This window comes from Carassius carassius, chromosome 32 (genome assembly GCF_963082965.1).
Source record: "Carassius carassius chromosome 32, fCarCar2.1, whole genome shotgun sequence".
Lineage (NCBI taxonomy): Eukaryota > Metazoa > Chordata > Actinopteri > Cypriniformes > Cyprinidae > Carassius > Carassius carassius.
The window spans coordinates 17976913-17991305 of record NC_081786.1 but is presented as its reverse complement, the minus strand read 5'-3'; the positions used below and the strand labels follow the sequence as shown (position 1 = coordinate 17991305).

Genomic DNA, 14393 nt, shown 5'->3' with positions numbered 1-14393 from the left:
CCATTCAGATGTGTACAAGAAACTGAAAAAAGCACAAATGTCAAGGCATGACAAAACTTTTCCAGGCCCCAAAAATACCTCAGAGGGTTAATAAATAACTGTCTGCAGGCCCACAGCAAATAAAATTCGCTCTCATAAGGAACCATGACCTTGGTGACACTTTTTTTGCTCTGGAGTGAAAACACGTCCGTGAGTACTCAGCTGTCCCTCTCTCAAATGTCTGCATGTTCACCTCTCTGTAGGTGAAGACATCGGAATAGTCTCTATCCAGAGGACGATGAGCCATGTGTCCCCACTATGATTAATTAAGCTCTATTTTTACCACACCTCGTTAGTAAAACTGACAGCTTATCCTATGAATCAATTCACCTGAACTGACCCACACACATACCTTATCCATCAATACTCTCTGAACTATCTCTACCTTATGGCTGCGTCCCATGCTTCTCTTCCTCTCTGACGTCTTTTAGAGACCTACATCCTGCTGTCTCTGTCACCCCTCTGACCTTGGTCCAGGTACGTAGAAGTGCTCTGAATGAAGCTTTGGTTTCTGATACTAAAGTAGAAACAGATGCAGTTTTGGAACAATTTATCATCAATTCCTAATCCATCAAAAATAAACTTCCCTAAAAGTCCCTATTGATTTAATCAAAATGCAACGACAACAAAAAAAAACAGGTAATTCAATTATTAGGATGAGTTTCAAATATCAATAGCTTAGTAGGTAGCATTTTCTGTATTAACTTTCTTCCCAAGGAAACAGGTCTTCCAAGGCACTTCAGAAATCAACTAGATTGGTGCATCTTTTTAGACAGGTTGCTAGTAAACATTTGATTTGGATGTACCTTGAGGCCTTCCAACATTCACATTATACCTAGAGAAGCCAGCATTTATATAGAGAGGTGGAAGGACAATAAACTTTCCTTCTTGCTGAAAGATTGTTAAAGGTTTCTCAAAGCACGGGATGTATCTGCTGAAGTATAAGAGAAGTAGCTGCCATACAAGAGGCCTGCATTATGTGAAATTGTATAGAAGCTTTTCTTCTGTCAATTCACAGAATCGATAATGTTTGCCACAATGCATGAAAGGCAATGCACACAGACTAAGTAAGAAATTGTAGTTGCTGTCATCCTTTGTCAGGGATGGACTCTTGGGCCATGTCCCAAATGCCGACCTAAAGGCTTGCAGTCCTCCACCAAGTCCACATATTAGTCTAGATCATTGGGTAGTAGTTCACATCATTGTGGGATCGGTTTAAGGTAGCATTCAGAGGCACATAGGGATGGTAAAGAGGCTTAAGCTATGGCAGGGATGTCCAATCCTGCTCTTGGAGGGCCATTATCCTGAAGAATTTAGCTCCAATTCTAATTGAACCAGCTTCAGGATTACTAGAAGCTTCCAGACAAGTGTGTTGAGGCAGGTTAGAGGACTCTTCAGGACATTAGCCCTCCAGGAGCAAGACTGAACACTGCTCCTCTGTGTTTTTTTTTGGACTTTACAAACATGTCTTGATTTGGAACAGGGCCTTGAAATTCATGCCTTGATCTCCATGAAGAATAACCATCCATCCAGTACACAGAAATACTAGGAATGGGACACAATGACTGTCTGGCAATGTTCTATGTTTAACAGGACCTGATGCATGAGCACTGTAGTATTGTAAATAGCCAGTGTATTGCGTGTGAGTCACTTACAAGGACGGGTCATGGACAAGATCTTTGAGGTTGACTCCACTGCGGTCCTCAGCAAGGTTTCTGAAGCAGCTGTCACTCACTGCAGACAGAAGAGTGAGGATGAGAAAGGACGTGAGACATGGAAAAGGGAAGAGAAAAGAGAAGAAAAAGGCAAATCATTGCATGGAAATATAAGAATGACCCTTTTACAAATCATACATGTCTGATTCCTTAAACGTCATGTTAGTCCTGAGGCTTGAGAGAATATGAGTAATGTCAAAACACATTACTCAACAAAAGCACATAGCTACAACCTAAAATCATGAATAATCATACTCTAAAGCCCTTGTGTATACTATAAAACAAAGGCCACACTGTTACGCACCACAGAGTGTTAACATTACTGTCCTCCTCTGCATTGTGTGAACTTTCTCTGGTATTTTACAACCTGTATGATGGTGAACAGAATCAGCCCCACTGATAGACAAAAGTGATACCAGAAGTTACAATTTCAACAGTATTTAAAGGGTATATCTCACTGAAAACAGGATTTCCCTTGCTCCTTTCCTAGTTCTTTTAGAAAACACACATTCATCATGAACCATCTACTGAAACTAAACTGGAAAATCATTCAGAATTCATCATGGTATCGATGTCGAAACAGTAAGCTCATTAGCATATAAACGACCAAGTTCACATATTTAGAATTCACTAACATTACAAGCCTTGATGAATAACAGTGTGAGAAGTTAGTAAGATATTAGCCAATTATAACAGAGGTCATTTGCATATAGAAGTCTTAAAGAAATAGTTCATCCAAAAAAATTAAAATTCAGTGATGTTTACTAAAGAAAGACTCCATTGACTTTGACTGTATAGGCAAAACAGTTTAAACATTCATAAAAATGTCTTTTTTGTGTGTTCCACAGAAAGGAAGTCATTCCAGTTCAATGCAAAATTAGTAAATGATGACAGAATTTTCTTTATTTGAACTACTCCTCTAAAGGCACAGTACCAACAACAGTTTAACTCGAAGAACCAAAAAAGGTGGAAAATAGACATAAACTACATGATTGCCATTTGAAGTGCAAGAAAACTTGACTAAACGTATATTATTGTACTTTGAGGAAGATAATAAAAAAAGAATGGACTACATAAGTCCAAGTGGTAGTTTGAGTCCAAGTCAGGACTAAGACCAGAAGAGGGTTGAGTTAGAGTCTGAATGATTCAGATAGTGTAAATATGCTTTCCACTGGGGTGAATGAAGTCAGGTTTTCAGTCAGTGTCATGCGATCCTTTACAGTGTATAAATAGTGTGCTCTGGTCCAGCACAGTGGGATAATATGTGCGAGAAAAAGAAAATGTATCTGCAGTGTTGTAGTCTGAGTCAAGACTGAATACTCCAAATGCTTTAGAGTCCATGACAAGACCAAGAGCATGTCCAGACTCAAGTATTACCACAGTGGGCAATATCTCTCAAGTCAACATTGAACCCCTATTTAAAACTGGTCATACTGTACATGTATGCCTCTTTCTATGCCTCTGAAATTACTTTAAGGTCACCATTAGTCCTGTCACGATAATTAAATAACCATCTAATCGAGATTATTTGATCTATTAGATTACTGTGCTACAAGTAATCTATTATTAGATTACTGTGTTACAAGGGAGAGTCAAAACGTTACACCAAAAGAAACAGAAGAGCACCAGTTTGGTTTTCATGCACTGTATAGCCTATATCATTGGTCGGCAACAGGCAGCCCACAGGCCAAAAACTGGCCCAACAGCAATAATATCTGACCCTCGCTCGCAACCAGATTATTCTGATAGTGGCTGGTTCTGAAATAGATCTATCATAACAGCAACAGTTACTCACAATCAAAGTATGTGAGACGAGCGGAGTGGGAGTGGTGTGATTTTGACTGGAGTGAGGAGCAGATTTTTTAAAAGTCAGGGCGTTGTGGATTTCACTCGCTCCAACAGCGCTCCATCACGAGTAGGGCTGTCGCGGTTAAGAAATTTGCCCTGCGGTTATTATGGGTGGCTCAATAGCACGATATGCACGATATTACCGCCGTTTTTTTTTTTTTTTTTACATACCTCATTTATTCTGATTTTGCTGCATACAAAGCTCTATCATTGAGTTATGTAGCATATATTGTTGCTTTTTTAACTGACAGAGAGACACGTTTTAAAACATTTTTGTTTATTGTTAAATGCCAAACATCAACAAGAACATGCATTTTCCAATACATTTTTTTTAAGAAATCAAAGAGTTCTAACATGTATTACACGTATTTGCGCGCGACTTTGGACAGCAGCGGAAATCTAGACTGATTATCGCGCCACCACTGGCCCACCAGGACAGTGGATTTGCATTGGAGTCGATGCAATCTTCAAGCAGATAGCGTGTGTGAGCTCGTTATCTGCTCACACTCTCTTGGGTATGGGCACTGACGCGGAGGTTGTCCGTGACTTCAGCAGGTATGCCTGTTACTTTTACGGCTGTATTTTAAAGATTTCGCAAAGGCTTCAGCTACTCCTAACTGTCGGCCGGTCTCAGCTGTTCTTTTTGATGTTGCTCTGCGACCTGATGCTTGAGGGGGCAGCTGCGCTGGATGACAGTGATTTTTAAAAACCAAAGTCACTAAACATTATTTTAATAAAGTATACGATGTACAAAAAAAAAAAAAAAAAAAAACAGATGATCCCTGAATATGAATGCAAGTCATTTAATAACACGTTAAGCCTTATGATGGTTTTCTATGAGAGGAAAAGGCTTAACGTGTTATTAAACGCATTGAATTCATATTCCTGGATCATCTGATTTTTTGTAGATACTTTATTAATATGATGTTTAGTGAGTTTGGTCTGTTAATATCACTGTATTGGTACATTAAACCACGTTAAGCGTTTTTCACGTTAAGCGTTTTAGAATGTCCCGATGACCTCAAATTAGATGTATGGCCGCTAACAGGAACCTTTTTGCAGCAAATTTTGCATATCGGCTCATCTATATTCGCTGGCTCGCCCTTTTCATTGGGTTGAAAGCAAAAATGTTCCCAAACTGGCGACGTGACATTAGGTTTTGGGACGAGATCGAGCGCCTCCCATCGTTTCAGCCGGCCTATTCAAAACAAACGAAGCACCATAAAGCTACAACGGCTCGCGATAAAATTACAGTCGTAACCATATAGTATCATTAATTTATTTAACATTGAATGCACAGTGACACATTGAAAAAAACAAGGCGGCCACAGCCTCATAAAAAAAAAACAAAAAAAACAAACGGAACACTGCGGTTGCCGCTGTTTCTGCGGTTGCTATCTTTCCTCTGTGGTTTGCTTGTCAATAGTGCGGTATTACAATATTGCGGTTATCGCGACAGCCCTAATCACGAGAACAATTCATGCCAATGGCCCGCCATATAACTGCATATGCCTATTTAGCAAGAATTCACGTTAAACATATTTAGCTAGCTTGGTAGAGATGGATCACTCAAATCAGAAAGAATGTGAAGGCTATGATGACGGCAATGGACTTGAGCAGGAAGTTGTAGTTCTCAGAGAATGTGTTTGTTCCTTCTAGATAGGCTACTGAATATTTTCAGCTGAAAGAATGATTTAAACAAGTACTGTAACATGAAATCGCTCTCTCAATAATGCATTCAAACAAATGTAATCTTACAGAGCAATTTCATCTGTAAGAAATGCATCGATCCGTATGTAAAATAACTAATGAAAACGTACTGTTATTTTCATCGCAAACAAAATTTGTACCACAAAAAGCAGCAATTATACATTTTAAAGCTGACAACCAGCTTGTCGTGGTAGCAAAAAAAAAAAAGTTTGCATACTAGTGTTCCAATAAGCCACTTTTAAAATTTCCTGTTATTTTATTTTTAAATATGTTTTCAACAGAACTGTAATTTTTCAAACATACTGAAAAACTTTAGCCGTGGAGTGAAGGGAGAAGGCGGAGAGGTGTTTTTGATGTCAGTGAGCAAGGAGTGGAGTGGGAAATGGTGAACCCGGAGCGGAACTGGAGCGTAGTGATTATTAAATGCTCAGAGCGCGGAGAGGAAATTGTTGATGCTTCACTCCACTCACATACTCTACCAGACACCACCACACAAATATGGCTTTTTGTTAATGACAGTCCTCCTAGAGGATTTAATACAGCTCACTACAAGTTACAAAATACACTGTAACAGTCTGTCACAGGCAATTCTAGTTGCATTTTTCATCAATTAATTTCTTAAATTATCCTCTGACTATGTTCTGGCCCACCATCTAGTGGCGAGATTTTTTGGGGGGGCCGATGCCAAAATTACTTGCCAACCCCTGGCCTATATCATCTGAAGCTATTCCGTATCTTAATGTGAAGAACAGAATTGTATTACATTGTTAACTTAAAGTTTACAGAAATTGATCTTCCTTCTGCTGGAGCTGTCAAGTTATTCTCCGCTCAGCATTCAAACAGCACATCTCGTTCAGTTATGACATTCAGCACAGTCAAAATCTTTAAGATGATATGTTCCCATTATAATACTTGATGTAGATAAAGATCTGAGGATTCACATAAAATGACATCTTGCTGGATGGCCATTGCTCTCTAATTTCTCTTCTCTTTATTTGTAGTGTGTGGTATAAGTGTTTTTGTATGTTGCTTCAAGCACATCATTCAGCACCCTATACTGTATGTGCATAAGCGCTCCGACTCCATGTTGCTTCAAGTGCACCATTCTGCACCCTGGATATGCATAAGAGCTTTGTGCCGTTCTGTTTGAAGCATTTTAAACATTATTGAAGTTTGCACACAGAAAGATTATTGGAAGCTTTTATTTTTCTCATGAGTTCGTTCTTTATTTTCATGAATGTATTTTGTAAGAATGTGAATAGTTAACAGAATAAACATGTTTAAATTGTATAATGTGCACCAAAGATTTTTTGTAAGATATTGATTTGTTGCTAAATTATACAGTCAGCTAGTTTAATTTCATAGTTTATATGTTTTTATTCAAATGTAGTTTTGCTATGTAATGAGGAAGTGAGTAATTGGTGGATTATGTTTTAGGGATGGGCTGATAGACGATGACATCGTGCATCGCCAATGGCTGAGAGACATCACAATGTTGAGCCGGCATTGTGACCTCCCCCCCTCTCACAATTCCAGTCCTCGAGCCCCACTGCTCTGCACATTTTGTATGTCTTTCTTTCTTAACACACCTTAACACAAAACGCTAAAGACTGTCTACACTGGATGCGACAAAGCGACCACTGAAAATAATTTGTACTTTGTGTCAGCATGTCATAAATAGAACATGACAGCTGTTTATATTCAGGGGAATTTTTTTGTACGCCGCATCCAGTGTAGACAGCATGTTTTCCCTTACAATTTACGCTTCAGGCACCATCATTCCCCGAACCCCTCACTGCTCCACCCACTCCGCCCGCTCGACCCCACCCCGGTCGATGTCATCGTCCATCACGATGTTTCATTGCAGACATCGTCCGATGGCAAATTTTTAGACATCGCCCAACCCTATTACGTTTAAAAAAAAAGTTTAAATTAAAATTTACCATTAGTTCCACAAACACAGTATTGATATTCAGTAGTGGTGTAGAAAGAAAAAAGCACTGGTGTTGGATCGGTATTGGCTAATTCTTAGAATTTAGAATACTTCATGTAATCTTACACTGCAAAATAATAACTCAAAAAAGATAACATCATAATTATTTACTGAACCCTTAAAGGGGTCATATAATGTGATTTAAATTTTTCCTTTCTCTTTGAAATGTTACAAGCTCTACATAAAGGTACATAAAGAAGATCTGTAAAGTTACAAAGAATAAAATTTCAAATCTAAAGAGATATTCTAGACAGCTAGTGGTAGAAGAAGTGAGGAGACAGGAGGAGGGTGAACGACATGCCAAAGCTGTCTCAATGGCCAAGCAGGGGAAATGGACCAACTGGGAGGGCCTGGAGAAGAAAAAACTGAGCTGGCGTGACATCTGGCAGATGGATGGAGCACAGCTGAGTTTTGTCATCAGAGCCACATACGACCTGTAACCATCCCCTCAAAATCTGAAACAGTGGTATGGAGAAGATCTCGTCTGTTCCCTGTGTCAAGTACCTGCATCCCTAAGGCACATTCTATCAGGGTGCACTACAAGTCTCACCCAAGGGCGCTATACTTGGCGGCATAACCAAGTACTTAGAGAGCTGGCATCAATACTGGAACAGAAAGAACCACCACAAACATTGACAGGACAGGTCAACTTCACAAATTTTGTACCAGCTGGCCAACATCAAGAGCATCGTATTACACCTAAAGAAGCAAGCTTCCTGCGATCAGCGCGGGATTGGAAATTGGAAGTGGACCTTGATAAGAAGCTTGTGTTTCCCCCAGAAAAAGTGGCTACAACACTCCGGCCAGACATGATCCTGTGGTCTCCAACAAAAAAGCTGGTATACGTTGTCGAATTAACAATACCATGGGAAGAGGGGGTTGAAGAGGCTTATGAGAGGAAAAAGAACAAATATTCCAACCTGGCAGCAGAAGCATCCCAGAACGGCTGGAAGACTAGCATCTTTCCAGTAGAGGTGGGATGCAGGGGATTTGTTGCAACATCTACCACCAGTTTGCTGAAAGAAAATAGGGGTGAAGGGTTGCTCTCTCCAACAGGCCATCAAGTCCATTATCAAGTGCTGCTAAAAAAGCAGTAACTGGCTCTGTATCAAGCGCAAGGACCCCATCTGGGCAGTAAGGTAGAGACAGATGGTATGCGGTCAGGCTTAGGCCCGACTCAGGGAGAAGGACGCCCCTGCCATGCAGAGCCCTAGGCTTGTTGCGATAGTCGGTGTTACCGGTGATACACGGTGTTAAACCCACCTACCGGTCATAGCACTTGACCACCGGCACCGTCCCCATAGTGTTGAAGTTTTAGCCTATAGCAATAAAGCACTTAATTCAGTTTGTGACTACGTGCCTTCGTAATTTAGCGTAAGCGGAATGAGCGCCGCAGTAAAGCAGCAGGTGTAAGTTACGATTTCATTTATCATTTGAGGAGAGTGAGGCGAGCTAACTGGCAAAGGATGGCGGAAGATTTGGTTTCGAAGCGAAATGCAAAAGCACCTATTTGGAAATATTTTGGATTCAAACCAAATGCCAACAGGGAACCTGAAAACGTTAACGAGGCAACCTGTAAACTTTGCCTGATGAAAGTGGCAGCATCCGGAGGTAACACTTCGAATTTACACGCACATCTTCAAGCACACCACAAAAATGAAGCGGCCAAGATGGGTCCAGCAGCAAAAAATCGACCACAAAAGCCTGACACACAAACACAGCCTTCGATAAGTGGTGCATTTGCGCGAAGCACAAAATATAAAAGGGACAGTGCGAGGTGGAACGCGTGCACTGACGCAGTGACGAAATACATATGCAAAGAAATGGTGTCTTTTAATACTGTTGAAAAGCAATCTTTCAGAGACCTCATAACCACACTCGACAGCCATTATGAACTGCCAGGGCGTTACTATTTCACCAAAACAGCTGTCCCACGTGCCTACAACCGTGTCCGGAGTGAGTTGCAAAACGTTATTTCAACTGTTGAGCATTTTTCACTCACCACGGACATGTGGTCGAGCACAAAGATGATCCCTTATATGTCTCTAACTGTCCATTTTATTGATACTGAATGGGGACTACAATCAAAATGCCTACAAACTAGTTTTTTGCCAGAGGATCACACTGCAGCTAACTTGGCCGATGCTTTGCAGGAGGCCCTAAGTGATTGGGGATTAGACGAGAATAAAATATCTTGTATCACAACGGACAGTGGAGCTAATGTAAAAGCAGCTGTTCGTAATTTAGGCTGGCCCTGGTTAAGCTGCTTTGGGCACAACCTAAACCTAGCTGTGTCCAACACAATCGACAAGACAGAGAAAGCCCGCACAGACCTCTAGCTCTAGCAGTGTGTCGTGCAATAAACGGCATGTTCTCCCACAGCTGGAGAAGGAGAAGGGAACTGCAAAAAGCCCAAGCCGAGCTTGGCCTTCCTGAACACTCGCTGGTGACGGTAAGTTTATTGTAGCCTCAAATAGTTTGTGACAAAAGCATCTGTTAACAAAAAAAAAACATTAAAACAATGATAATAAATAATTATAATAAACCAGGTTTTGAATTATTAATATTTTTATATGTTTTAATAGTGATTTGTAATATTGCATTTTTAAACGACTGGTTATAACGACTGGCTATAACAAATGTTTTTATTTTCTCCCATGAGGACTGTGCAACTCGCTGGGGATATAAGCAGAAAATGATTGATAGGATGCTAGAGCAGAGGCCGGCCATCAATCGAGTACTTGCAGATGACCGTAAAGCAAATGTGAGCATCACATGGCAAGACGAGGATGTTTTGCAATCGGTAAATAAAGCGTTGAAACCCGTAAGCGAGTTCACCGACATCCTGTCCGGCGAGAACTATGTTACCGTGTCATCGCTTCTGCCTATGCTGCATCTCATTAAAGAGGACACTTTGGCCCCATCAAATGAGGATGGACAACTGACAGCCAGCCTAAAAGCCGGCATCATAGCTATTTTAGATGAGAAATATGAAGCGCTGCCTGAAGAAAGCAAGGAGCTTATGCGCAAGGCGACTTTCCTGGACCCGCGCTACCGGGGTAACTACGATCCAAATCTTGATGAGACTAGGAGGATAATTGAGGAAGAAGCGGTCCTTTTGGGTAGGAGAGAACAGTCAGCGCAACCCGTGACAGAACAGGAAGGGGGAAATAAGGATGAAAGCGCCGAGGAGCCGCCGCACAAGAGGAAAACACTAGCAAGTTTATTAAAAAGAAAAACGGGCGCTGCATCAACACTGACTGTTCCAGAAAGGGTGCTCACAGAAATCGCAACTTATGTTCAGGAGCCCGAGTCCTCCATTAATCCTGAGACAGATCCTCTGGTGTGGTGGAAAGAAAATCAAAATAGGCTCCCCGTTTTGGCAAAAGTAGCCAAAAAATATCTTTGTGTTTGTGCAACAAGCTGCGCATCCAAGAGAGTGTTCAGCATGATGGGAAACATAATCACCCCAACAAGATCTCTTTTGAAACCAGAAATGGTAAATATGTTGGCTTTTCTGGCCAGGAATATGTAAGAATGTATGCAACAATCAGTGTGATCACGTTTTGTTCCCTGTTGCAATTTAAAATGAAGGTTTTTTCGTTTATTTCTCATTTAGCCTATTTATAATTTTTTTATACAGCGTATGCAGTTAATAGGCCTACCTATTTTTTTAACAGCTTAACGTGAGTTTCATTTTTATATTAGTTTTTTTTTGCAAGTGTCCAGTGATTATTCGTAATACAAGTGAGTGTCTTATTGTTTTGTGTATTTTTATTAAGAATAAAATAAATTAACCCATGATTAAATCAAACAAATGCTACTGAATTGCCGCTAATTAAAGTGAAAGTAAATTGAGATGTGTGCACGTCTGCACGACCGCATTTTCGGCCACCCGAAATCCCCGACACGCAACCCCGGTGACACCGGGATTACCGTTTTTTTTACACGTCGATTAACCGGTGGAAAAAATCCGTCACCGCAACATCCCTACAGAGCCCATCAGAGATATAGAGGGTATGGCATGGAGGGGGGTGTACCTGGGACACTGGGTACACCGTTGAGCCTTCTGGAGATGTTGTGGGCTTAAATCAACGAAACGTCGATGAAGCAGTGTGACCACCTGATGACCCCAATGACATACCTTGCCCTCCTTTTGTTTTAACCACTCCACACCGATTGCTACTATCAAGAGTTTCCTACTAAAGGGATTGAAACATCTAGTTCTATTAGCTTTACTTTATAAAAGTTAAGACTCTGCCATGCTCCCCTAAAATGGCTCGTTCTTACACGTCCCCTCATGTCTAAGTCACAATGTGGAAATAATTGCGTAATGCCACCCAAATGTTCACGCAAAGAAAGAAGGCGTGGTTTCAGTAACCGCAGTTATTGTTGAAGCAGCCATGTCAGGGGAGATTCTGTGTGTATCTAGGCAAAAACAAGAGCACTTTATTTGGCCTTCTGAAAGTAAATGCATTTAGGAATCTTTAAGATTACTTACAGCAGAACAGCAACGCATTTTATGGATGACCGTTTCGTGAAACTAGGAGAGGAGGTAATACTGTAATAACCAATAACCTTGACTATTTTTAGACAATTAATTGTCATGCAAATTTCATAACTGTGACAGCCCTAGTCACCATGCCCTCTTATTTTTCAACCACCAGCCATATATAGGCAATTGTTAGCCATATAATAATCATATAATAATCAATTCCCGATGATCAATTGCAGGTTACATAAAGTCTTATCCTACATTTAGTTTTCTCTTATAATATGCTTCAACTAGAAATATGCTGCTTTACCGAATAAAAACAATTACTGCAAAAGCTTTTTATAGTAACATAAGTAATAGTCATTTTAACAGCATTGTGATGTGGGTATAAAAGGGCAGGGCCATCCTTAGCTGACGTGGGGCCCGATGCGGGGTAGGGAGCGGGGCCCCTCCTCGGTCCGTTCGCGATTGCGTTCCAGGGTGTGGGGGAATTATGGTTGGGGGGTATGGGGGTGCCCAACTCTGTCTATTCACGATCGCGTTACACGGGGCCCCGTGTGAACACACCAGTTGCACTTCCCTAAGGATGGCCCTGTAAAAGTGTCTAGTTTAACTCAAAACAGGTCAATTTCTGTGACGAGAGAAGAGCTATGTAAATGAATTATAAAGCACTGCCATTCACCATCACATTTCCCATCACGCACAAGGGCTCAGTGCAACACTTGCTTCATAATTGCAGCATTTTCTCACCCTTCTCTCATTTCTCCTCATCTCTAGCTCTCTCTGTTCTCTCTCTCCACCCTGCTAACCCTTGATCTATAAATAGGCTGGTGTTCCCTGCAGGAGGCAGGAGAAGTGAGCTCTCCTCAGAGAGGCTGCAAAAAACTTCGTCACAGGCACGCAAATGCAACTTCTGAGTGCATATGAATGAAGGTACAGGTGGAGGATTGTTCTGTCAATGCGTATTGTATACAAGTGACCATGTGTGTCTATAAAACTGAATTTGAGAAAAAAATAAAACATTTCATAAGGCCTAAAAAATATATTTCTTTTTTGTTAAACTTTAAAAAAAATAGCTGTTTAATACTGTTATTTTCTTCATTTCAATTAATTAGACATGCTTTTTGATGAATACATTTTAATTTAACTATTAAAACAAAATTAAAACCAAAATCCAGAAAAATGGGAAAGTCTATGCCAGGGTACTGTAGAGGAGAATTCGGCTGATAGTCAAACCTTGGATTCAGGAGGAACAATGCGGTTTTCGTCCCAGTCATGGAACACTGAACCAGCTTTATACCCTCGCCGGGGTGCTAATGGGGTTCATGGGAGTTTGCCCAACCAATCCACATGTGTTTTGTGGATTTGGAGAAGGCATTCGAACGTGTCCCTTACGGCCTCCTGTGGGGGGTGCTCAGGGAGTACGAGGTCCGGGGCCCTAATTTAAGGTCTGTCCGGTCCCTGTACGACTGGAGAAGGAGCTTGGTTTGCATTGCCGGCAGTAAGTCAGACTTGTTCCCCGGTACATGTTGGACACCGACAGGGCTGCCCTTTATCACCGGTCCAGTTCATTATTTTCATGGACAGGATTTCTAGGCACAGCCAGGGGCCTGAGGGTGTCCGGTTTGGGGACCACATGATTTTGTCTCTGCTTTTTGCAGATGTTGTTGTCATGTTGGCTTCATCAGGCCAGGACCTTCAGTGTGTGACAGTTTGCAGTCAAGTTTGAAGTGGCCGGAATGAGAATCAGCACCTCCAAGTCTGAGGCCATGGTTCTCAGCCGGAAAAGGGTGGCTTATCCCTTTCAGGTTGGTGGAGAGCTCCTGTCTCAAGTGGAGGAGTTCAAGTATCTTGGGATCTTGTTCATGAGTGAGGGAAGGATGGAGTGGGAGATTGACAGGCGGATAGGTGCAGCTTCTGCAGTGATGCGGTCAGTGTAACTGTCTGTCGTGGTAAAGAAGGAGCTGAGCTGCCAGGCGAAGCTCTCGATTTATCGGTCGATCTACGTTCCTACTGTCACCAGATACAGGCGACCAAAATAAGCTTTCTCCATAGGGTGGCTGGGCGCTCCCTTAGAGATAGGGTGAGGAGCTCAGAGTACAGTCACTGCTCCTCCACATCGAGAGGAGCCAGCTGTGGTGACTCGGGCATCTGTTCTGGACGCCTCCTGGACACCTTCCTGGGGAGGTGTTCCGGGCACATCCCACCCCGGGGAAGACAGAGGACACGCTGGAGGAACTATGTCTCTCGGCTGGCCTGGGAATGCCTCGGTATCCCCCCGGAAGAGCCGGAGGAAGTTTCTCGAGAGAGGGAAGTCTGGGCGTCTCTGCTTAGACTGCTGCCCCCGCGACCCGGCCCCGGATAAGCAGAAGATGATGGATGGATCCAGAAAAATGAAATGGATTTCATAGGGCCCTATGTATATGTGTGTGCAAGAGAGAGAGGGGGAGAGAGAGGGAAAGACGCAGCAGTTGGAACATTCCTCAGAGACGTTAAGGCATCAGAATGTTAATGTCACCACAGCTCTGCCCTGCACGAGATGAGAGTATTTTATTTTTCAGACCTGATAAAGTGCCACACCTCTCAAGCAAAG

General features: G+C 41.9%; 1 protein-coding gene across 16 annotated transcripts in view; it reads right to left on the bottom strand.

The window, feature by feature from the left end:
- The window catches only part of LOC132112898 (gephyrin-like), a 113362-nt gene that overhangs the window by 66236 nt on the left and 32733 nt on the right, over positions 1-14393 (bottom strand). For all 16 annotated transcript variants that reach the window (XR_009425054.1, XM_059520619.1, XM_059520623.1 and 13 more), the window contains exon 2: positions 1695-1773. Coding sequence is in view for 15 of the 16 variants with exons in the window: in XM_059520619.1 (XP_059376602.1) it covers positions 1695-1773 (79 nt within the window). In the remaining variant the exon portion in view is untranslated. The remainder of the gene's footprint in view (positions 1-1694; positions 1774-14393) is intronic.